We start from the raw sequence: 21,197 nt of genomic DNA on the forward strand, positions 1-21,197 counted from the left end.
GCTGGGAGGCATTGCCTCATGTGTGACTTTTCCGTGCAGATCATGAATCACTCGTTGGGCCTTCAGACCTCAGGGTGGGCGTGGGGCCTCCCAGGCTGCAGCTTTCCCTTCTCCTCCTGCCCTTCTTCCCCCTGGTCTCCTGGGTCCTTGCCCCGCCCCCTTCCTGCTCTCCTGGCCCCTCTCAAACTCAGTTTCCCCAATCATGAGAAGGGATGTAATTTTGGAAAGCTGTGCCTCCCTGGATGGAGACAAATGCCAGGCTGGACACCCCAGAGGGACCCACAAAAGGTAAATGAAGCCCGAATCTCTCCCGAGACCTTGGGGAGGAAGAGGGCTGGAGTGGGAAGGAATGGGGTTCAGGTAATTAAAGGAGCCGCCGCTGCAGCCTGGCCCTCTTCTCCCACTGCTTTCCACGTGCATCCTGGAGCCCCAGGACCTTCCAGAAACCTCCCTTTCCAAGAAAGGGAGTTTTTTCTCTAGATCTTGCCGAAGAGCTGAGCAGCGACGGCACGGTTTGGTGGTCTGCAAGGCTGTGCCTGGGTTTAATGGTATCTTCAGCCTGCGTCTGCCCGGGACTGATTCCCGCTGCAGGCTCAAGGCTGGGATGTCAAGGACCCCAAGGAACATCGGAAGCCTCTTCCTCCCCAGCTTGTCTCTTGAGTGAAGTGGTTGGAAGTCTCTCGCTCTCTCTCTCCCTCTCTCCTCTGGTCCCTTTCTCCCGCTCTCTGGGCCACCAGGCCCCTGATAACACTTGGAAGGCACTATCGGCCCAGGAGCACCCTCCTGCCTGGCCCGTGGGTCTGCTCCACACTGACAGTTGGCAGCCGGCACCGTGTGATAAACTTATCAGGCCAAACCTGAGCATGCCGGGTGGGAACACGCCCTGCCCCAGATTTCCCTGCTACAGCATCCCTGCAGCCCCCATCTGCTGGGAACCCTAGGTCCTGCCTGGCTCTGGGCCAGGCCCAGCTCCAGCCAGACACCCATGGAGGTGGTCCTGGGTCACCCCTGTCCCAGGCCAGGGAAAGAGCTGGGGACCCTGTGAGGAGTCACGGGTCCGGTGTCCCCCTTGCTGTTCCCAAGGCAGGTTCTCACTCTGCCTACCTTGGAGGACCTGCCCCAGCTGCTAAGGAGTTGGGTGGTTGCATACCGATCCTAAACTTAGTGGGGACCTAGTAGGCGCTGGCTCCAAAGGATGGGACCCAGCATCTGCAGGGAGGTGGCCCATGGAGTAGCGGGGTAGGGGCCAGGCAGCCAGCACTTGCAAAGCAGAAAGGCACCTGCCTGCAGGATTGTGCCTTGCACTACAGGGGCCAGAAGGGGCCTGCAGCTTTGAGGGAGGAGACAGAAACACAAACCTGTAGGCCAGGAAATTCTATTTCAGTGAAGAAAGTCTTTTTTGTCATGTCAGTGGTAATGTTATCATGCACACCCAATACAGAAAAATAAAACATACACACTAAAAAATAAGGAAGACACTACCCTTTATCCTTGCACACTTCCTTCCGTGTGTGTGTGTGTGTGTCTGTGTGTGTGTAATTAACAAAATGGAATCATGGGTTGTATACTGATTTCTTAAACCACATTTTCACTTAAGATAGCAATAGAATTTATTCTACAAAATTATTTTCTATTTATTTACTTGCCAAAAACTACAAAAGCAAGTTCCTTTTTTTTTTTTTTTTTTTAATTTTGAGATGAAGTCTCACTCTGTTGCCCAGCTAAAGTGCAGTGGTGCGATTTCTTTTCTTTTCTTTTTTTTTTTTTTTTGAGACGGAGTTTTGCTCTTGTTACCCAGGCTGGAGTGCAATGGCGCGATCTCGGCTCACCGCAACCTCCGCCTCCTGGGTTCAGGCAATTCTCCTGCCTCAGCCTCCTGAGTAGCTGGGATTACAGGCACGTGCCACCATGCCCAGCTAATTTTTCTGTAGTTTTAGTAGAGACGGGGTTTCACCATGTAGACCAGGATGGTCTCCATCTCTTGACCTCGTGATCCACCCGCCTCGGCCTCCCAAAGTGCTGGGATTACAGGCTTGAGCCACTGCTCCCGGCCATATCTATTTCTTGAAGATACATTCCTAGGAGTGGAATGGAGAGTCATGGGGAAATCACACTTGAAAAGCTTTTCTTATGCACTTGATTTAAGGCTCAGAGGGTTCAGAACAAGAAGAGGGCATTTCAGGCAGAAGAAACCCCAGGGGCAAAAGCTCCAGGGTGGGAAACGGCATTGAGAGTTCTCTTAAGGCCATTTGAAAATAGCAGGAAGGGCCCTGCTGTTTGTCCAGCGACCCCAGGAGGCGGGGTGGGGTGGGGCCTCACTGTTCTGGGTCCCGCCCTCCATCCAGGGCTGCCCTCTCCTCCCTGAGCAGCCTCAACCAGGGAGTGGGGGAAGCACAGGCCAGGCTGACGCTGAGGCTGGAGCTGCTGGTCCTCCTGATACTGACAAGACCGGCCTCCAGCCTGTGCCCCTGCTCTGTGCCCCCAGGCCACTCTGCAAACCCACCTGGGTCTTCCTTCTAAAGCTCAGCCCATGTCACATCAGCTCCCCTGGGGCTTGGTCCCATAAGTCAATGGCTGGCTGCAATGCCTTTAGGAACTCCTGGGAGCCTTCAGTCTCCCCTGATGCACAGCCTGCACCGTGCTCTGCCTGCTTCCTGCCAACCTAGATTCTTCGAATGTCTCTGCTCCTTCCCATGGAACAGCCTTCCCCCACACCGAACTGGGTGGGAACCACAGGGCAGGGATTGCAGAGAGGGCTTTGAAGTCAGGACCCCCGAAGGCCAGGTCATGGTGAGCAGCTGGGGCTGGGGTTCAGTTTTCTAGGTGACGGGATGAGGGATGTCTGATCTCCAGGGAACCTTCAGGACAGGTCCTGATCTTCTGGGTCATACAGAACCCTGCTTCCTTTCACTTCCTGACTGCCCCAGCACCCAGTCCCTGCCTCCTTGCCTTGGTCTGTCCACCCCTGCTTCCAGGCCAGCTAGAGACAGGCTGGGGCCGACACACATGTGCCAGTGCACACACGCACAAATCTCCGGCTCACCCTGGGAGATGCATTTCCATCCTTATCAGTGATTTCCATGGCGGGCTCACTGGGCACCTCCCAGTCTGTCCCTCAGGAGGCCCCGGCCTTGGGCCTGGTTGCCCTGGGGGATGTGGCCTGCTTGAAAGAGGGGCTTCTCCTGCCTCCGGAGGGAATGTGGAGTGCAGGGCCTGAGGTGTAGCCTGAAGCTATCACCACCAACAGAACATTTTATCCGAAAACTAATTCAGATGTTGCATTCCACTCCCTAATGTGGCTGCTTAGTTTTGATATTAAAATATTGGTTTTGTTAATTACCATCGAGTAAGTTGATATTCCGGGTCATGTCACAAGCATCCTGAGGTCTCACGCATCCCCATCCAACCCTGGGCAGCAGGGGATCGGTGCCACAGTCCACTCCACCCAGCCACCCACCTCACCATATTCTCTGCACAAGGAGCCCCCTGGAGTCATGCAATCCAGAGGCCCTGGTGGGAAGGCCACCAGTCTGGGGCTGGAAAACCTGGGTTCTGTCATACTTTGTCGTTAATGGCAATGCGACCTGGGGCTAGCAGCTCTCCTCTCTGGGCCTCTGTTTCCTTGTGTGGCACATGGAAGCCGTGGACAGTCTCCACACAGCTGGACAGTGCCTTCCAGGTCACATTGCAACTCCAGTGGCAGGAAATGCAGGCCAGGTGATCAGCCACAGGGAGCCGATGGGAAGTGGATAATTGGTGGGGGAGCTTGAACTCCCCTCAAATCACAAACTGCAGGTGGGTAGTGCCCCACAGCACCTCCTGCGTCACCTCCCTGTCCCAGTGTCACAGGCACAGCCTCTGCATCCAGAAGGAGACAGAACCTTCAGGGAGTTCTGCTCCCGCTGGTGCCCATCTGCAAGTCTTCTCCAGGGTTGCCTTCTCCTGGGAGCTCCCAGCTCTGCATATGAAGCTATCCTGCAGTGGCTTCTCAAGGATGAGGAAGGGGCAGCCACACTACCCTCTGGCTCAGTGCAACCCCCAAGCCCCAATCCACTGCCTCAGCAGGGCCAGGGAGTCCAAGCCAAGCCTTCCTAGCCAATCAAGAATCTTCCCCTAGAAGCAGGTGTGACTACCTGCCCTCTTTCTCTGCTGTATGCAAATGGGGTTTCCCCCTACCTGCCCTCTTTCTCTGCTATATGCAAATGGAGTTCCAGCCCCCCATTGCTCTGAGGTTACTGTGGCCTCCCTCTGGCGCCACCCCACACACCCACTCACTGGAGGAGCCTGACAAGCTTAATCTCGATCTCACCAAACCTCAGTCTGTGAAGAAGGAACCTTGTCTGGCTTCCCCTTACAGCTCGGCAACTCTGTCTTGCCCCACCCTGCTGCAGAAGTGGCTGAAATCCTGATATTGGTTTGGTTTTGTTTAGCAAACAGGGAGTATACAAAGCAGCTCCCAATCCGTGTGTGTGTGTGCGTGCCTGCGTGCGTGTGTGCATTGGAGATGAGTCAGGAGCCCATTCCAGACCTGGGCCCAGAAGTGTGGCCCTGGGCAAGGCCCTTCCTTCTCTGGACTTCACTGTCCTGGAGCAGGTGGTCTCTAAGGCTTTGCTGCCTCTGGTGCCCTGGCCACCAGGGGCCCTCTTCTGATTTCAGGAGCTGGATTTCAAGACAGGACACCCACAAGGAGCCAGCTGAGGAGGCTAGACCACCCTCCCATGCAAATCCCAAACCCACCCGCACATCTGACAGGTTTGCTTAGAGGCATTCTGGCTAAAGGAAATGGGAAGAGCCTCTGGCAGGAAATGGATGTCAGGGTTCCGCCCAGCCAAATGCAGAGCCTGGGGGTGGGTGAGAATTCCAAGCCACTGGCACACCAGGAGAGAACTGGAAGAAAAACTTCTGGGTCTCAGTGGGAGAGGCTCCCACTCCAAGAAGAGAGCCTCCACTCAGAATCAGTTTTCTGATCCCAACTCTGCCTTTGCCTGCTGTGTGACTTTGGGCAAGTAGGCCAACCTCTCCCTCTCTCTCTGGTTCCCAAATTAACCTTGGGGAAACACTGAATACCCAGATCCTCCCCTTGGGATGGACACATGTGTGTTACACATGATAGGCTCTAAGAAGCATTTGCAATAAAGGATTTCACTGAACATGAACCCAGAGTTCCTCCCAGTGATCTGAGCGATGTGATCTCTACTCCATCTGAAGCAAATGAACCCTTGGAGGCTGGTGGTGTGTGCCTGGGGAGCACCAGAACGGGGCGGAAGCATGCCCAGCCAGCTCCGTGGGCCTCTCTGCAATCACGAACATGAGTCTGTGGACTTGTCATTCCCTTCCCTGACAATCACTGTGAACAGCTCCACTGTGGATGGGAATCGGGCCTTCGCATGGGATGACAGGTTGAGCCTTACAAGTTGACCTGTGCTCAAACACGCATTCAACGAGTCAGTTCATGAACCCAAGGCTAAATCACGCTTTCCACAGAAACCATCTGACAACAGCAGCATTTCTTTGGAAAGAATCCTTCTTTCTCTAGGAAAGGATAAGCCCTAGTATTTATTTATTTATTTTTCTGGCTGACATTTCTGAGCCTCAGTTGCCCCCTCTGGAAAATGAGAGAATGGCATTCCATGGCAGAGGGTTGTGGATTAGAGACAATGTGTGGAAACCCTTGGTTTAGCTCAGTACCTGCAAGTTCATTCAGAGGTGTCCATGGCTGTGGGCTGTGAGCAGGGGGGCAGCTAGAGCTCAGACAGAAGACCTCCCATTGAGGGGAAAGTTATCCACACGTAACTACCATTCCATGTTCAATGGTTCCTGAGCTGTAAGCAAGGAGACTGAGTTGCTCTGTATCAAAGGAGAAGGAAGACCTCTGGCTGGATGACCCAGAAAGGCTTCATGGAGGAGACGGCTGAGTAGGCCTTGCAGGATGGATAGGACTTCAGAAAGGGATGTTCACAACTCAGCAGCACTTACTACGTGCTGGGCTGGCCCTGCATGCCACTTTGTAAGAATGGTCTCAGCGAATTGGTGGAAGGGACTGCTACGTTTGCCATTTTACAGAGGAGGAAGCTGAGCCCCAGAGAGGTTCAGGAACTCACCTGAAGTCACACAGCTAGTCAGGTGCAGCACCAGGCTTAATGAACTTCAGCACACCTGCGAAGTCCCTTTTGCCATATAAGGTCATGTTCACAGGTTCTGGGGTTAGGATGTGGATATCACCTTTGGGGCCTTTATTCAGCTGACCACGGTGATTATGTCAAGGACCTTGAGATGGGACAAAGTATACCTGAGCTCAATGTAATCAGAAGGGGCCTTCTAAGAGAGAGGCCAGAAGGTCAAAGGCAGAAGACAGAGACGCGATGACAGAAGCAGAGGTCCGAGTGACGTGCTTTGAAGGCAGAGGAAGGGGCCAAGAACAGAGGAATGCAGACAGCCTCGAGAAGGAGAAACAGACAGGAAAACAGACTCCCCTGGGAGCCTCCCATGGGAAGGAACGCAGTCCTGCAAACACCTTGATGTTAGCCCGTGAGACTCGTTTTGAGTTCCTGGCCTCTAGAATTGTAAGAGAATACACGTGTGTTGTTTTAAGCCGCCAAGTTCATGGTCATTTGTCACAGCAGCCACAGGAAACAGACACTACCCCAGCTGCACTAGCCTTGCCCACCCCTGTGGTCTTGTCGCACGGGCCCCTTAAGCTTGCTACCGGCTCCTCAGCGGGTCTGTGCACATGGGGGCTGGGTCCAGGTCTCCACGACGTGCCTATGAGCACCTCCATAGCCTTCTCTGCTCCTCAAGCCTCCTCCAGTCGCTGCGCAAAGCCTCGTGCAGTCACCCCGGACCTCGCAGGCACTTAATAAATGCTGGTCACATGGCAGCAAATCTGTCTTTAATTTTATTGACAACAATTGAGAGAACAGGCTTTTGACAGCAGTAACTGCCAGTTTCTCCAGCCTCATGGCCTGGCTGTAGAACTGGAATCCCCAGTGGCCAGCTGAGTGCTGGTCAGAAGTAGGGGACAGTCAGCACATCTGGCCGAAGCTGAGGGGGTGCCGGGCCTCTGAATGGGGCAGGAGGCAGCTCCGACTCTCTGCCTGTTGCAGCCAGAAAGAGGTCCGCTAAAACCCAGGGTGACCAGGTCCCAGCTCAGTGGGCAGCAGGCCTCCCCGTGGGTCCCAGCTCTGGCCTGCTCTCGGCATCTCTGTCTCCCTGCGGGTATTCGAGCTTTCTGTGCTGTGCTAGAGGAAGGCACCTGAACACACCTGGAAACAGCTTTTGCTCAGAAAGATCCAGGCAGGCTCCCACACTTGGCAGCAGGAGAAATGTTGATCCAGAGAGGGAAAGTGACTTGCCCAAGGTCACACAGCAATTTGGTGAGTCTCAAAACAAGCTGGAAGACTCCCGTCCAGTCCCATCTCCAGGAGACCGGAGATCTGGGCATGTGAGGTTGGCCTCCAGGTGACAGGACTGCAGGGCAGGCTGGCCAGGAGCCGGGAGCCGGTGCAACCTCACTTGAGATTGTGCTGGCTCTCACGGTGCCGCCGCAGGTCCACCTTGCGCTGGAAGCCCTTGGCACACAGCTCACAACTGAAGGGCTTGAAGCCCGTGTGCTTGCGGCTGTGGGTGATGAGGTTGGAGCTCTGGCTGAAGGCTTTCCCACACACCTGGCACTTGTGTGGCTTCTCACCTGCAGGGAGGGCAGCGTGGCACAGCAAGGGCGGGGTCAGGGCCTCCTCACCAGGCCTGCTGCTCCCTGGCCCCACCCCCAGGTTCATTTTCCAATACCTCTCTCTGTTTTCTCTCATGGCCAACTCACGTTCACTTTAGAAAATAATCAGAAAAGAGAGAGAAGCAAAGATACAACTCGGACCCTCCTCCCACCCCTACTGGATTATAGGGTGGTTAGGGGCAGTGGCCGAATCATCCTGCTTATCAACACATTCCCAAGCCTGGTACACCTGGCGCAAAAGAGGCACTCAGCTAATACCGAGGAGGGAATGGATAAGCAAATGGATTAACGACCGAGTGAACAAATGAATGAGTGGGTGAACAAATGAATGAGCAAATGAGTGAACAAATGAATGACCGAGTGAGTGAGTGAATGAGTGAATAAATGAATTAGCAATTCACCTGCTAGTCTCACTTCTGCCGTGAATCGCTGGCATTGAGATTTTGCTGTTTCCGCCTGTATTTTTTCCAGGCATTAAGCAGCTCAGGCAGCCAGCTCTCCAACAGCAGTGGCCCTCGACTTTGTAACTAGACCCCGGCCCCAACCTCACACCAGGGGCCTTGATGCATCTCTCAGCGAAAGGTGCGGGTGCTCGGCGCAGGGGACTCTGCCGGCCGCGTAGGGCTCACTCACCCGTGTGGATGTAGGTGTGCTTCTTCATGTCCGACTTCTGGTGGAAGCGCTTGCCGCAGAACTGGCAGGGGTAGGGCCGCGTGTCTGAGTGGATGAGCAGGTGCGTGGACAGCGTGGACGAGCGCTTGAAGGCCTTGCCGCACATGCGGCACTCGAAGCTGCGCTCCTGCCGGAGGAAACGAGGCCCCGGGGGGTCAGGCGCAGGTGCAGGATGGGACCCGGCCGGGATGCCCTGTGGAACAGGACAGTCCATTGGGAGCGCCCGAGGACAGGGCCTGGAGGGGCAGGACCAGGGACCCCTCATCTATGCCTCTCAGGAGGAACTGGGGCTTGGAGCCTCTTTGGCCTCCTGTGGGATTTTTCCTTGTAATTTTCACAGTATCCCGCTCAAAATAAACCTCAATAAGTGTTTGTTGATTGACTGAGGGACTGACTGATCTCAGAGGTTTTTTAGCGGTTCACATTTCATGACCATTAACCCAGAGTGAGTTCCTTGAGGCAGGGATGGTTGTGGTCTGCACAGAGGTTTAGTTAAGAGTCTGAAGTCTGTTAAGGGCAGGTGTTGGAGGCCCAGACTCAGGGAGGTGGGTTCTAGGGGACCTCCCCCAATTCGTGTCACTCATAAGGGCAGGGATAGGGACCCAGCCGCAGCCCCCAGGCTCCCTGGGGAAGCACAGAGAAGGGGGCTGGGAGTCCTGCGCTGGGCCAGGTGCCCACCTGGGAGTGAACGTGCGTGTGCTGCTCCAAGCTCACGGCGTGGCCGAAGGTTTTGCCACAGATGTCGCAGGCGAAGGGTCGGGTCCCACTATGGGAGCGTCGCACATGCACTTCGAGCCCGTGAGGGGTGGAGAACACCTGGGAACAGGGGCAGTGTGTGAGGCTCCTGGAGGCTGCAGAGAGGGGGACAGGCCTGGGGTCCCTTGGTCTCTTCCCTGCCCAGCTCCGGCCAAGGCTGGTTGCACCAGGGAAGGGGCACTGGACTGCTGGCTCTGCTGCTTATTTGCTGTGTGTCCCCGGGAGGTCCTTTTCTCTCTCTGTGGCTCAGTCTCCCATCTGCAAAGTTGGATGTGAGAGAGGGAATCCGGAACCCCTCCTGGCCTCATCTAAAGGCTGAATAGCCTAGTCGTTAAGAGCTGGGAGTGCCAGAGCCAGGTTTGAGTGCTGGTTCTGATGTCTACTTGCTTCTGATTGTGGAAATGACCTAACCTCCCTGAACCTTAGTCCTTCACTGCCTCCTGGCACTCATGCCTGTCAATTGCTTCGCACAGGGCCAGGAACGTGGTCAGAGCTCCACGGTTGGTGATGAGGACGAACGTTTTGAATCCTTAATCCCACCAGAGTCCCAACATTCACAGCACAGGGAACGCCCAGAGATGCCGCCAGTGCACTGGAGAGTGGGCCGTGTGCCCACCCACACCCCCGCTGCCCACCTTGTTGCACTTCACGCAGTGGTACACGTCCATGCCCGGGGAGTAGCGGAGGCTGAAGTCCAAGGGGGGCTCGGTGCTGGGCACCAGAGGGCTGCCGTACAGGCTGACGGAGTGCTCCAGGAAGGCCGACTGCATGGTGGAGGGGGCCTGCCGGTAGCTGTGGCCGTAGGTTGAAGCCAGCGTGTCCCAGGAGAAGCTGGGCTTGTAGAACGGGGGTGAGTCAGACAGTGGAGAGTCCCCGTCCTGGGGCCGGGACAGCACAATAGGGCCCTCTGTGGAGATAGGGACACGTGCCTGGTTACTCACTTAAACACAGAGGGCCGGGTGCAGGGGCTCACACCTGCAATTCCAGCACTTTGGGAGGCTGAGGCAGGTGGATCACTTGAGGTCAGGAGTTTGAGACCGGCCTGGCTAACATGGCGAAACCCTGTCTCTACCAAAAAAACAGCTGGGTGTGGTGGCGCACGCCTATAATCTCAGCTACTAGGGAGGCCGAGATGGGAGAATCGTCTAAATCCGGGAGGTGGAGGTTGCAGCGAACTAAGATCGCACCACTGCACTCCAGCCTGGGCAACAGAGAGACCTTGTCTCAAAAAATAAAATGAAATAAAATAAACACAGGGCGCCCACTCCACACCACCCCGCACCCCTTCATGACCTCATGTGACGGTTTTAGGGTGCCAACCCAAATACTTACTGTTGGGGGTATCTATGTCCTCACTGTGGCTCCTCAGCTTTTCCAGCCCAGAATGACCCCCACCCTCACTCCAGAGTGCCCACCTCACCCCTGTATGGACCAGCCCAGCCGCTGCTTCTGACCTCTTCCCCCACCTAAGCTCACATCTGGGGATGAGCTCCCTGTCTGGAAGGTCCAGGCAGAAGCCGCAGAGCCTGGGCTTCATCCAGCAACTTCATGGGTTCTTCCTGACTCCAGGGCCCCAAGGGACCTGCTGCAAGGGTTCCTTCCTCCTTCTTCCCCTTGGCACTCCCTGGGGAATGACTGGGGGTCGCAGCTGGGTACCTGGTGCTGGGACCATCCTGGCCAAGTTCTGGTCCTGCTCCAGCTCCGGCTCTCGTTTGAGGCTGGTCCAGTCCAGGCACTGGCTTGGGAATAGGGTGCTGAGGACAGGGCTGCTGCTGGGGGCCTGGTCTCTGATTGCTGTGGGGAGATGGGACCATCGGCATCAGTAGTTGAAGCTTCTGGGAAGCCCAGAGGGGCAAGGAGGGTGCTCTCTTCCTAGAGGAGGAGGCCCAGAGAGAGACCTGCTTGCCACTGCCACCAGCCGCTCACACTCTGGGGCTCTGCCCAGGGCAGTGGGGCAGGAAGAACAAGAGACGCCGGGGAAGACTTTAGACCAGTCCGCTTTTCTGAGCAACCCAACTCCAGCCCTAGATTGGGCCTCCAGTGAGGCCCCACGTGTCAGCAACTGAGCACTAGCTCCAACCTAAGGCTTTCATCTCCCAGCAGGGCAGAAGGGATGAGGGCATCCTTCTTTCATCTGCTCCTTTCATCTGCAACCCGCATTTACTGCACTCCTGCTTCCAGACCTGGAAGAAGAGGCTGCTGCAGGAGGGGACGCCACTGAACTCCCATCACCCAGAGCAGAGAGCCCCCGTGGGTGCAACAGGGGCCAGCTGGGCGCTGACTCACCCGGAGTAAGGGCAGGAGGCCAGAGCGGTTCATCTTCCTGCGCACGGGGCTGGTGGTAGGTGTGAGCCTTCTTGCTCTTCACCAGGAAGGAGCGTGGCATTTTCAGTGCACACCTCACACCTGCAAGGGGGAGGGATGGGAGCAGTGAGGAAGGACAAGAGAACAATACCCCTCTGTATCTCAGAACCTCAACCAGGTATAGAGACCAAACACCAGCTATATCCGGTTGAATAGTGGCCCCCAAAGTTCATTCATGTCCTCCCAGAACCTGTGAATGTGACCTTATTAGAAATAGTGTCTTTTTGCAGAGGTAATCAAGCTACGATGAGGTCATTCTGGGTTAGGATGGGCCCTGAATTCAGTATGACCAGTGTCATTATATAATAAGAAGGACTTCCAGAGTCCAAGGCAGGTGGATCAGCTGAAGTCAGGAGTTCGAGACCAGCCTGGGCAACATGGTGAAACCTGCCTCTACTAAAAATACAAAAACTAGTCTGGCGTGGTGATGCACATCTACAATCCTAGCTATTTGGGAGGCTGAGGCAGGAGAATCGCTTGAACCCGGGAGGTGGAGGTTGTAGTCAGCCAACATCGCTCCACTGTACTCCAGCCTGGGCAACAAGAGTGAAACTCTGTATTAAAAAAGAAGGAGAAGGAGAAGGAGGAGGAGGAGGAGGAAGAGAAGGAGGAGGAGGAAATTTGGACCCAGAGACACAGACACCCAGGGACAATGCCATGTGACAACAGATGCAGAGAGTGATGCTTCTATCAGCCGGAGAGTGCCAGGCAGGGCTCAGAGCCACCAGAACTGGGAGAGGCACATGAACAGACTCTCCCTTGGAGTCTTCAGAAACAACCCACTTTGCTGACACCTCAATTTTGGATTTCTAGACCCCAGAACCGTGAAAGAATACACGTGTGTTGTTTTGAAGCCACCTGTTTGTGTCGTTTTGTTATGGCAGCTACAAATCCTAACTTCCCTCACTGCTCCATCACCAGCGAGCGAACGCATCACCCCCTAGAAAACCCTCAGACCAGCCTGCTCCCATTGACATGCTCGGGGTTGCGCTGGAGCAGAAAAGGAAAGGCAGGGGCAGGGTCTCCCTCTCCTCTGTGATGCATGGTAGACCCCACTTCTAGAAAGTTACATATGGGTCCCAGTGAGATTCACCTTCAGAGGCCATAGAAACAGGTGGTCTGAGCTTAGGTTTTGGAATCAGAGTTCATGAGTTAGAATCTCAGCTCACTTGCTATGCAATTTGGGACAGACACTTAACCCCCTCTGGGCCTATTCCCTTTGCTGGAAGGGGACGTCCAGGCTTGTAGCACTGACGAGTACATCGCAGTTGCTCAGTGTCCATCACAGGGGGCCCTGGCAGGGAGGCTGCAGCGAGCAAGGGGACATTGCCAATCCGTGTGCTCCTGCCAGCTGTTAGCCAGTGCCACCAGAGCAGGGCTGCACCTTGTCCACAGCCCTGGCCCAGAGTCTGGTCCCTAGAGAGACAGGGGCCTTCTGTCTCTGGGGAGTGGGGTAGGGGGACTCAAGACCTGAGAGGACCCCCTACTCCACTGCACCTGGAAGCCTGAGGTTTCATGGACGCAGGAGAAGAGGCAAACATCCCCCAGCTTCCGTGGGCAGCCCAGCCCAGCATCACTACTCACCCGACCGATCAGGCAGTGGGGGTGAGGACCTCACTCACTCAAGGACCTCATCAGTCAAGGGACCACCCCAGGCAGGGCCGGGGAGTGGCAGGGCTGGACCATCCTGACCACCCCAGGACTCCTGGCTTCCCCTGCAGAGCCCATGGAGCTGACAGCCCCGCCTGGCCCCCAGAATGGTTCACATCCCGCACTCAGCCTGTGAGGCTCTCCTGGAGGCTCCTGAGAACATCTTCTGGTGGTCCTCCATCCTTTCTGCTCCCATGCTGTACCCTGGCCAATGCCAGGCCCATGCCTGAGGCCTCGGAGGAATCCCACCCCCAACCCCTTGGGCCAGCCGCCACGCAAGGCTGCAGGGCTGATAGGGCCCAGAGAAGGCGGGAAAGGGATTCCAGCTGCTTCGGAACAGCAGTGAGGCCCTGGGTGATAAGGCTTCAGCCAGGGAGCAGGGTGGGAGGTGGGAGATTAGAGAATGCAGCTTGGAAAAGGGCCAGGGACTCACCCCTTCCCCAGTGGGATGACCCAGAGCCAGGCAGAAGAGGGACCTGACTGTGCCCAGGCCTGCTTCCCCCTGCCCCAGAGCCTGGGGGCATCAAGAGTTTGAACTGTGGGGACTTCACATAAGGGGCCCAGGCTCAGGCCTAGCCCTTCCCAGCTATAAGGCTCATTGCTGAGCCTCAGTATTCATATCTGCTAAATGGGGATCCCATTCAAACCCATGGGATCTCAGGGAGCGAGAAAGGACCTTCATCCATCAGGAGCGAGTATGGGAGGTGCTCAGCGAATGCCCCCTGCTTCCCAGCACCCCGCCTGCTGCAGGTGCATTCAAAGGACAGGGTGAGCCCTGCGCCAGGGGCTGCAGCAGCCCCCCGGAAGCCAGGGCCACACTCAAAGTCCTGTACTCTCTAAGCTCTAAAATTAGGAAGAAGGACCCTGAAGGCCTCTGGGGTCCCTTCCCGCGGTCAGATTCTCAGTCTTCTGAACACAGGCTCGGGCTGGGGGCAGCCCACGGCCTTATCTCCCAGGGACACATCTTCCTCCTCCTGCCTCCTCGCCCTCCCTCACCAGGGCTCCCCGCACCCACCTTCCTGCCCGCTTCTAACTCTTCTTTGCTTCAGGAAAGCCCCTGGGGAGGCCAGACCCTGGGTGGAGAGGAGGGGACCCCGTGAGCAGGGGAAGGGCTGAGGGTTCGCACTTTGTTTTGAGGGGGCTGTGAGGGCCACCGTTTGCCCATCGACATATCAAAAGATGATCTTTTTTTACGCATAATATTTATGAGGAAATCAACTAGAACCAAAGGTACTCGCTGAGGTCTCTGTGATAAGAGGCACCGGCCAACGCCTTTGGCAGGGGGCTGCTTAGCCTGCCTTGCTTATTACACCTTTAACCCTGACCATGGTTGTGACGCTGAGTCCTGCTGCTGTCCCATTTTATAAAGGAGGAGCTAAGGCCTGGAGGACTCAGGACCCCGGGGCAGAGTGAGCAGGACTGGGGTCTGTCTGTCTGGCCCCCAGGCCTCCATGCTCTTGACGTTCAGCCCAGGAGGTGGGCAGTTACTCGGTACAGCATGGGTATTAAGTGCTGGGCAGTGCCTGGCATGGCCGTCTCTACACAGAGGGAATGGAGCGGATGTGCTAAGGATGAAAACAGCAGTCTGAAGCTCCCCGGTGTGCCTATGACAAGCAGTGTCTTCCCGGGTTGCAGGTGGGAAAACTGAGGTGTAGACAGGAAAGTGACTCAAGCCCAGGGCTCCTGGCCTGTTAGGATTTCACTCTCAAGCCACTGTACCACCCGGTACCGTCAGAGGTCCTCAGAGCACCTGGTGACCACGGCCTGCAGCACAGGGAGAAATGCAGGGTGCTGGGGCAAGAGGGGAGAAAAATCAAACCCTCTGATCCCCAAGTCTTTTCCAGGCTCCTAAAAGACCCACGTGGCTCCAGAAGAGTCTCGGTGGGGCCAGGCCAGGGACAGACTTCCCTTCAGGAAGCATTGGTCTTCCCTTCAGCTCAGGATCCATGGAGACCCCAGGTCAACTGACTCCAGCCCCAGACCCCATAACAAGGACACTTTCTAGTGCTCATGCGTCCTGGCCAAGCAATTTCCACTCAGGCACGGTGTAAGTGGGGGCTGGCTTCTGGGGTTCTCCAGCCACAGGAAAGTGATTCTCGTGCCTTTTCTAGTGACCTCCCCTGAGCCTCACAACCCCTTTCTTGCCTCACCCCCCGCATGCTCTCCCTGAACCTGGCAAGTGACAGTGACAGAGCCAACGCCACGGCCAAGCCCTCCGGCTCACAGCAGGGCTGAATGCACCCAGCGAACTTCCTTTTGGCCCCTGTTAGGAGAGTGTTGTTTTTTTTTTTTTTTTTTTTTTTAAAGAAAAAACAGGAACCAATCACCTATACTGTAGTTAATGAACAACCACTTGGTTTTGATTCACACAAACTCCGTTCTGAGAAAGAGCTAAGAGCAGAGATTATGAAAGAAACTCAGGATTTCTTCATAAAACAGATGCCTCGATGGTATCGGACCTCCGGAAGGAGGCCACGGTTAACACCACTTCATCACCCCAGTGTCCTGATAGAGTCCCCCTGACCGTGAGTCAGAATCTCAGCTAGTGCTTCTTAAAGAGAGGTGACCCCCCCCACACCCTGGGGAGCCCTCACCCCAACTTCCAGCTGGACTCGGGTCAACAGGCCTGTGAGGTCCCTGTAATGAGGCTCCTGGTGTCCCCCAAGGAGTTGAGTCTGATTTGGGGTCCTAGAACTTGTGACCACATCAGCCACCAACCTGGGGCTTGGTTTTCCTATCTCTCAACAGGGACGGTTGAGCTGAGAGATTTCTAAACTTCCCTTTTGCTCTAAAATCCCATGTAGAATTCGTTGACCTTCAGTGAGAGATTGAACCACCTTGACTAAAAGACTTGTCACTCGGGTTCCCCTTTTGGGAGGGTTGGGTAAGACTCAGCTGGTTCTCAGGGTCAGCTACAGAGGACCCTTTTGACTTCCTTTGTGTTTAAAGACTCAAGGGAGGCTGGGCACGGTGGCTCATTTCTGTAATCCCAGCACTCTGGGAGGCCGAGGAAGGCGGATCACCTGCAGTCAGGAGTTTGAGACCAGCCTGTCCAACATGGTGAAACCCTGCCTCTACTAAAAATACAAAACGTAGGTACCTGTAATCCCAGCTACTCGAGAGGCTGAGGCAGGAGAATCACTTGAACCCGGGAGGCGGAGGTTGCAGTGATCTGAGATGGAGCCACTGCACACTAGCCTGGGTGACAAAGCAAGACTCTGTCCCCAAAATAAAATAAAATAAGACTCAAGAGGAAAACAACATGTAGGAGTTGGGGGGAAATGAGTCCGGGTCAGGCCCAGGGGCCCCAGCAGAAAGCAATCCTCATCACCATCATCATCATCATCATTTTGAGACAAGGTCTCACTCTGTCACCCAGGCTGGAATGCAGTGGTGTGATCTTGGCTCACCGTAACCTCCACCTCCCAGGCTCAAACGATCCTCCCATCTCAGCCTCTTGAGTAGCTGGGACTGCAGGCATGCGCCACCACACCTGGCTAATTTTTGTATTTTTTGTAGAGATGGGGTTTCGCCATGTTGCCCAAGCTGGTCTAAGTCATTATTTTTATTTGAAATTTAGAAGGAGTTCTCAAATGTCTCCTCCAAAGCTCAGAGAATGCAGTCAAAAGTGAGTGAATCTACTTCTGGGTATAGACCCAAAATCACTGGAAGTGGAGACTCAAAGACATATTTGCATACTCACGTTTACGGCAGCACTGTTCACAACAGGCAAAACGTGGAAGCAACCCAGGTGTTCATGGCAGATGAATGCCCAAACAGCATGTGGTCAACGGCTGGGTGCGGGGCCAGCACTTTGGGAGGTTGAGGTGGGCAGATCACCTAAGGTCAGGAGTTCGAGAACAGCCTGGCCAACATGGCAAAACCCTGTCTCTACTAAAAATATAAAAACCAGGCAGGTGTGGTGGTGGGTGCCTGTAGTCCCAGCTACTCGGGACACTGAGGTAGGAGAATCGCTTGAATCCGAGAGGCAGAGGTTGCAGTGAGCTAAGATCGTACCATTGTGCTCCAGCCTGGGTGACAGAGTGAGACTCCATCTCAAAAAAAAAAAAAAAAAAAAAAAAGAATTTGGACTAGCCGGACAATTAAACATTATTTGGCCTTAAAAAGAAGGAAATGCTGGCACATACTACGACATGGATGGACCTCGAGGATTTGTGCTAAGTGAAATAAGCCAGCCACAAAAGGACAAACACTGTGTGATTCCTTATATGAGTCCCTAAAATAGGCAATTTCATAAAGACAGAAACAGACAGAGGTTGCCAGGGTGAGAGGAAGGGAATGGAAGCTACTGTGTAATTGGTATGAAGTTTCAGCCTTACAAGATGAAACAGTTCTGTAATGGATGGTGGTGGTGGCTGCAAAACAATGTGAATGTACTTAATACCACTCAACAGTACACTTGAAAATAGCTAAAACAGGCCGGGCACGGTGGCTCACGACTGTAATCCCAGCACTTCGGGAGACCGAAGCGGGTGGATGACCTGAGGTTGGGAGTTCGAGACCAGCCTGACCAATGTGGAGAAACCCTGTCTCTACTAAAAATACAAAATTAGCTGGGCGTGGTGGTACATGCCTGTAATCCCAGTTACTTGGGAGGCTGAGGCAGGAGAATTGCTTGAACCAGGAGGTGGAGGTTGTGGTGAGCTGAGATTGTGCCACTGCACTCCAGCCTGGGTGATAGTGCAAAACTTCACCTCAAAAAAAAAAAGAAAAGAAAATAGCTAAAATGGCAAATTTTATGTTATGTGTATTTTATCACAATATAGACTAAAGCAGCTCCTGCTGGCTTGAATTCCTGGAAAAGAACACAAAAAAAGCCTCCCTCTGGACTAAGGAGGGGGAGCGTTTGCTTTTGCTTCTACCAAGGCTCTGGATATTGTGGCACAGGCAGTGAAGAACCCCATTTGATCGGGCTGTTTTCCCTGGGTGATCTGGAGCTATCTGGTCCTGGAGCCTTTGAAAATCCTTGTACTGTCCAATAAGATTCTGACCTTGCCCTCCTAAAAGCCTTGGGGAGATGGTCTGCTCTGGTTTTGAGTGACCCCATTAATCAAACCTAAACCAGGTATAGCGTTCCAGCGTCCCCCAAGAACTTTCTTTAGGAAGACCGCAATCTGACAGAAAGAGCAAGGAGAATTACGCATTTTCTGGTCCAAAGACTTCCTTCTGCAACACTTCAGAGGATAAGAAACTTGCCACTTCGCTAGACTTGGAAGAAATATTCTACCTGTTGCCTACTAAGAAACACGCAGGCACGTCCAGGCGGTCAGGTGCAGCTCAGCTAGCTTCTAATATCTACGAGACCCACAGCCACAGATCGTAACGGAATTTGCTCCCTAAGTACTCATGAAAGCTGTGGACTTTGTCCCCAGAAAAATGGACGCAGGCACATATCCACGGCAATTCTGCAGACCTCCTCTTCACAAGTCTTGTTTTAGAGGGAATGTCTCTCCCCAGATGCCTCAACACTCACACTTGTTTCTCCTCCAAAAATAGGCAGAAAGGGCTAACAACAGTCTCAGGGAGAGGAGAGCCGAAACAGTACCTCACCAGAATGGGTCCTATTGTTCCTGGGGCCCGGGCAGCGTACAGGAGGGGGCAGCCCTCTCGTCTTCCCTTCGTAGGCTCTGAAAGAGAGAGTGCCTGCCTCTCAAAGGGTCCCAGGAATTGGCTCAAAGTGTCCTGGGAACTGGCGGTGGCTAATGCCTGTAATCCCAACACTTTGGGAGGCTGAGGCGGGTGGATCATTTCAGGTCAAGAGTTCAAGACCAGCCTGGCCAGCATGGTGAAACCCCACCTCTACTGAAAATACAAAAATTAGCCAGGTGTGGTGGCACATGCCTGTAATTCCAGCTACTCAGAGGGCTGAGGCAGGAGAATCACTTGAACTCAGGAGGCAGAGGTTTCAGTGAGCCAAGATTGAGCCACTGTGCTCTAGCCTGGGCGACAGAGTGAGACTCTGTCTCAAAAAAAGGGGGGTCCCTAGGAAATTTAGTGAAGTCCCCACAGTCTGGGACTGTCTCTGAGGGGGAACACAACTCAGGCACTTGGAAGTGTGTTGCCCTGAGCACCGCCCAAGGCCCCAGGACAGCTGGGTGTGGGTATGACTTTGTGCCTGAAGGTGACATCTGTTAGTCTAAAATCAAGTTTTGAAAAGTGTTTCTGCACAACCAGCAAAGGCTCAATTCCTAGCAGAGCGCCTCAGATGAGGCTACGGTCCTCACCCCATTTCTCCCTTGGTTCCTGGCCGTCCAGAGCGTTTCCAGCCCACCTCACCCTTCCACCCGTCCTTCAGCAGGAGCCGGGGAGCCTGCTGTGAAGCCACCTGCGGTGCACAGGTACATTTCAAAAGAAAAGTTCACAAACGCATCCTCCAGCACTCACCTGCCCGGAGCTGTCCCTCGCCTGGGTTCTGCCGGAGCCTCCGAGGTAGGAACTGCAAAGCCTCTCGCCGGGACTGGTCCCCACTCTGTCAACCGTGTGACTCTTTGCACAAATAGATACTTCTCCTTTTTTCTCTGTCTCTCTGTGTGTTTTTCCTCTTCTGTTCCCCTCCCTGATTTTCAATCTGATTATTTGTGTCAAAATCTGGCGGTGAAGAAACAGCCAATGAAGAGAGCGCGGGAGCAAAGCCGTATTTGCTTATCAAAACTTTCCAGGACGCAAGACTCCAAATTCTCATTTCTAACCCTTGACACTTGAAACGGCGTGCGTTCTCTCTTCAGAGAAATTCAGAATTTCGCTGGAAATTTTGAATTACTTCGGCACGAAAAGGAAGTAATGGTTAAATTTAAAAAATTAAAGGGAAAACAAAGCATTTACTTGTAAAACTGGACTTTGCATAGAGAAGTCATAGCTCTTTGATTCTTTTTTTCTTCTTTCTTTTTTCTTGCCTTTCTTCTTCCTTCCCTCCTTCCTCCCTCTTTCTTTTCCTCCTTTCTTCCCTCCTCTTTTCCCCGTTTATACCTCCCTCCTTCCCTCTCCCTCCTCCCATCTTCTCCCCCTCAAGTTCAGCATCATGAGGCTTGTGAGAGCCAGGGTATGCCTGCAAAGCCCCTAGTTCCTGAGCTGGTCACACTCATAGAGGCCCCTCTTGTCCTTGCAGAGGTCACATTTCAGAAGAAACATCAAATTTGCATTTCCCCCAGATATGACCTCTGAGCGGATAGAGGCACCCTGGAGGTATGGCAGTGAGTTCCAGTTCGGGTGTCAGGAGACCCCTCGGCTTGCTGAAGCTGCCATGCAGATTGAAGGCCAGGTGCCAAGGCCTGTGTGTGCCGCCCTCTGGTGGCAGCCAAAGTGATGGGGAGGCCATTGGGGGCCTCTGGGGTGTCCCATTGATGGCGGGAGCGGGGTAGCTGGATGGAGGGAAGCTTGGCTGGGCCGGCTGGGGCATTTCTTCCCGTTGGGCAGGGAGTCCTATCCCCTGGCTCCCCACCTTCTCCCTCCTCCTCCGGCCCCCCGCCTCCTCCCGCTTGCAGAATGACTGATTTATTTCAGGAGGTTTTGCATAAGATGAGAATGCCACAAAACAGTACTGTTAGGCTGCTTTGCCTGCTCGTCCAGCCCGGGTGCTGGGAAGATTGTTTCCCTCATTAAAAAAAAAAACAAGTCTGGTGACAGGAAGCTCCGATTTAAACTGCAAGTTCAAGGTTCAAGGTGAAGAGAAAGGGCTGTTTCAGGCAAGATCTTTCTGCTGGGCCAGCCCTGGAGCACCAGTCAGGAGGCCACAACCCTGTGGTCACCAGGCCTCGATAATGCTGGGGTGTCAGACCCAGCCCCAGGCCACAGACAGCAGACCACTGCTCTCAGCTGCTTGGCCACTCTTAGTGGAGAGAAACATCTTTTTAAAAAATTATTATTGGTCAGGTGTGATGGCTCACGCCTGTAATCCCAGCACTTTGGGAGGCCAAGGCAGGTAAGGATCACCTGAGGTTGGGAGTTTGAGACCAGCCTGACCAACATGGAGAAACACCATCTCTACTAAAAATACAAAATTAGCTAG

General features: G+C 54.2%; 1 protein-coding gene across 4 annotated transcripts; it reads right to left on the reverse strand.

The window, feature by feature from the left end:
- Window positions 1-4,862: 4,862 nt before the first annotated feature.
- GFI1B (growth factor independent 1B transcriptional repressor) lies at window positions 4,863-19,857 on the reverse strand. 4 transcript variants are annotated; one of them, XM_039461472.2, is made up of 7 exons: window positions 19,577-19,857; window positions 11,444-11,563; window positions 10,814-10,951; window positions 9,793-10,064; window positions 9,080-9,217; window positions 8,363-8,594; window positions 4,863-7,687 (listed from the first exon to the last, which is right to left on the reverse strand). In XM_039461472.2, the coding sequence occupies exons 2-7, from the start codon at window positions 11,541-11,543 to the stop codon at window positions 7,509-7,511; spliced, it is 1,059 nt and encodes a 352-aa protein (XP_039317406.2). In that variant the 5' UTR covers window positions 11,544-11,563; window positions 19,577-19,857; the 3' UTR covers window positions 4,863-7,508. The 4 variants fall into 4 exon arrangements, with proteins under 4 accessions (XP_039317406.2, XP_074250665.1, XP_074250664.1 ...); XM_074394564.1 differs by having other exon boundaries at window positions 18,738-19,857; XM_074394563.1 differs by having other exon boundaries at window positions 13,106-19,857.
- Between the last annotated feature and the right edge of the window lie 1,340 nt (window positions 19,858-21,197).

Source organism: Saimiri boliviensis, chromosome 2 (assembly GCF_048565385.1).
Source record: "Saimiri boliviensis isolate mSaiBol1 chromosome 2, mSaiBol1.pri, whole genome shotgun sequence".
NCBI lineage: Eukaryota > Metazoa > Chordata > Mammalia > Primates > Cebidae > Saimiri > Saimiri boliviensis.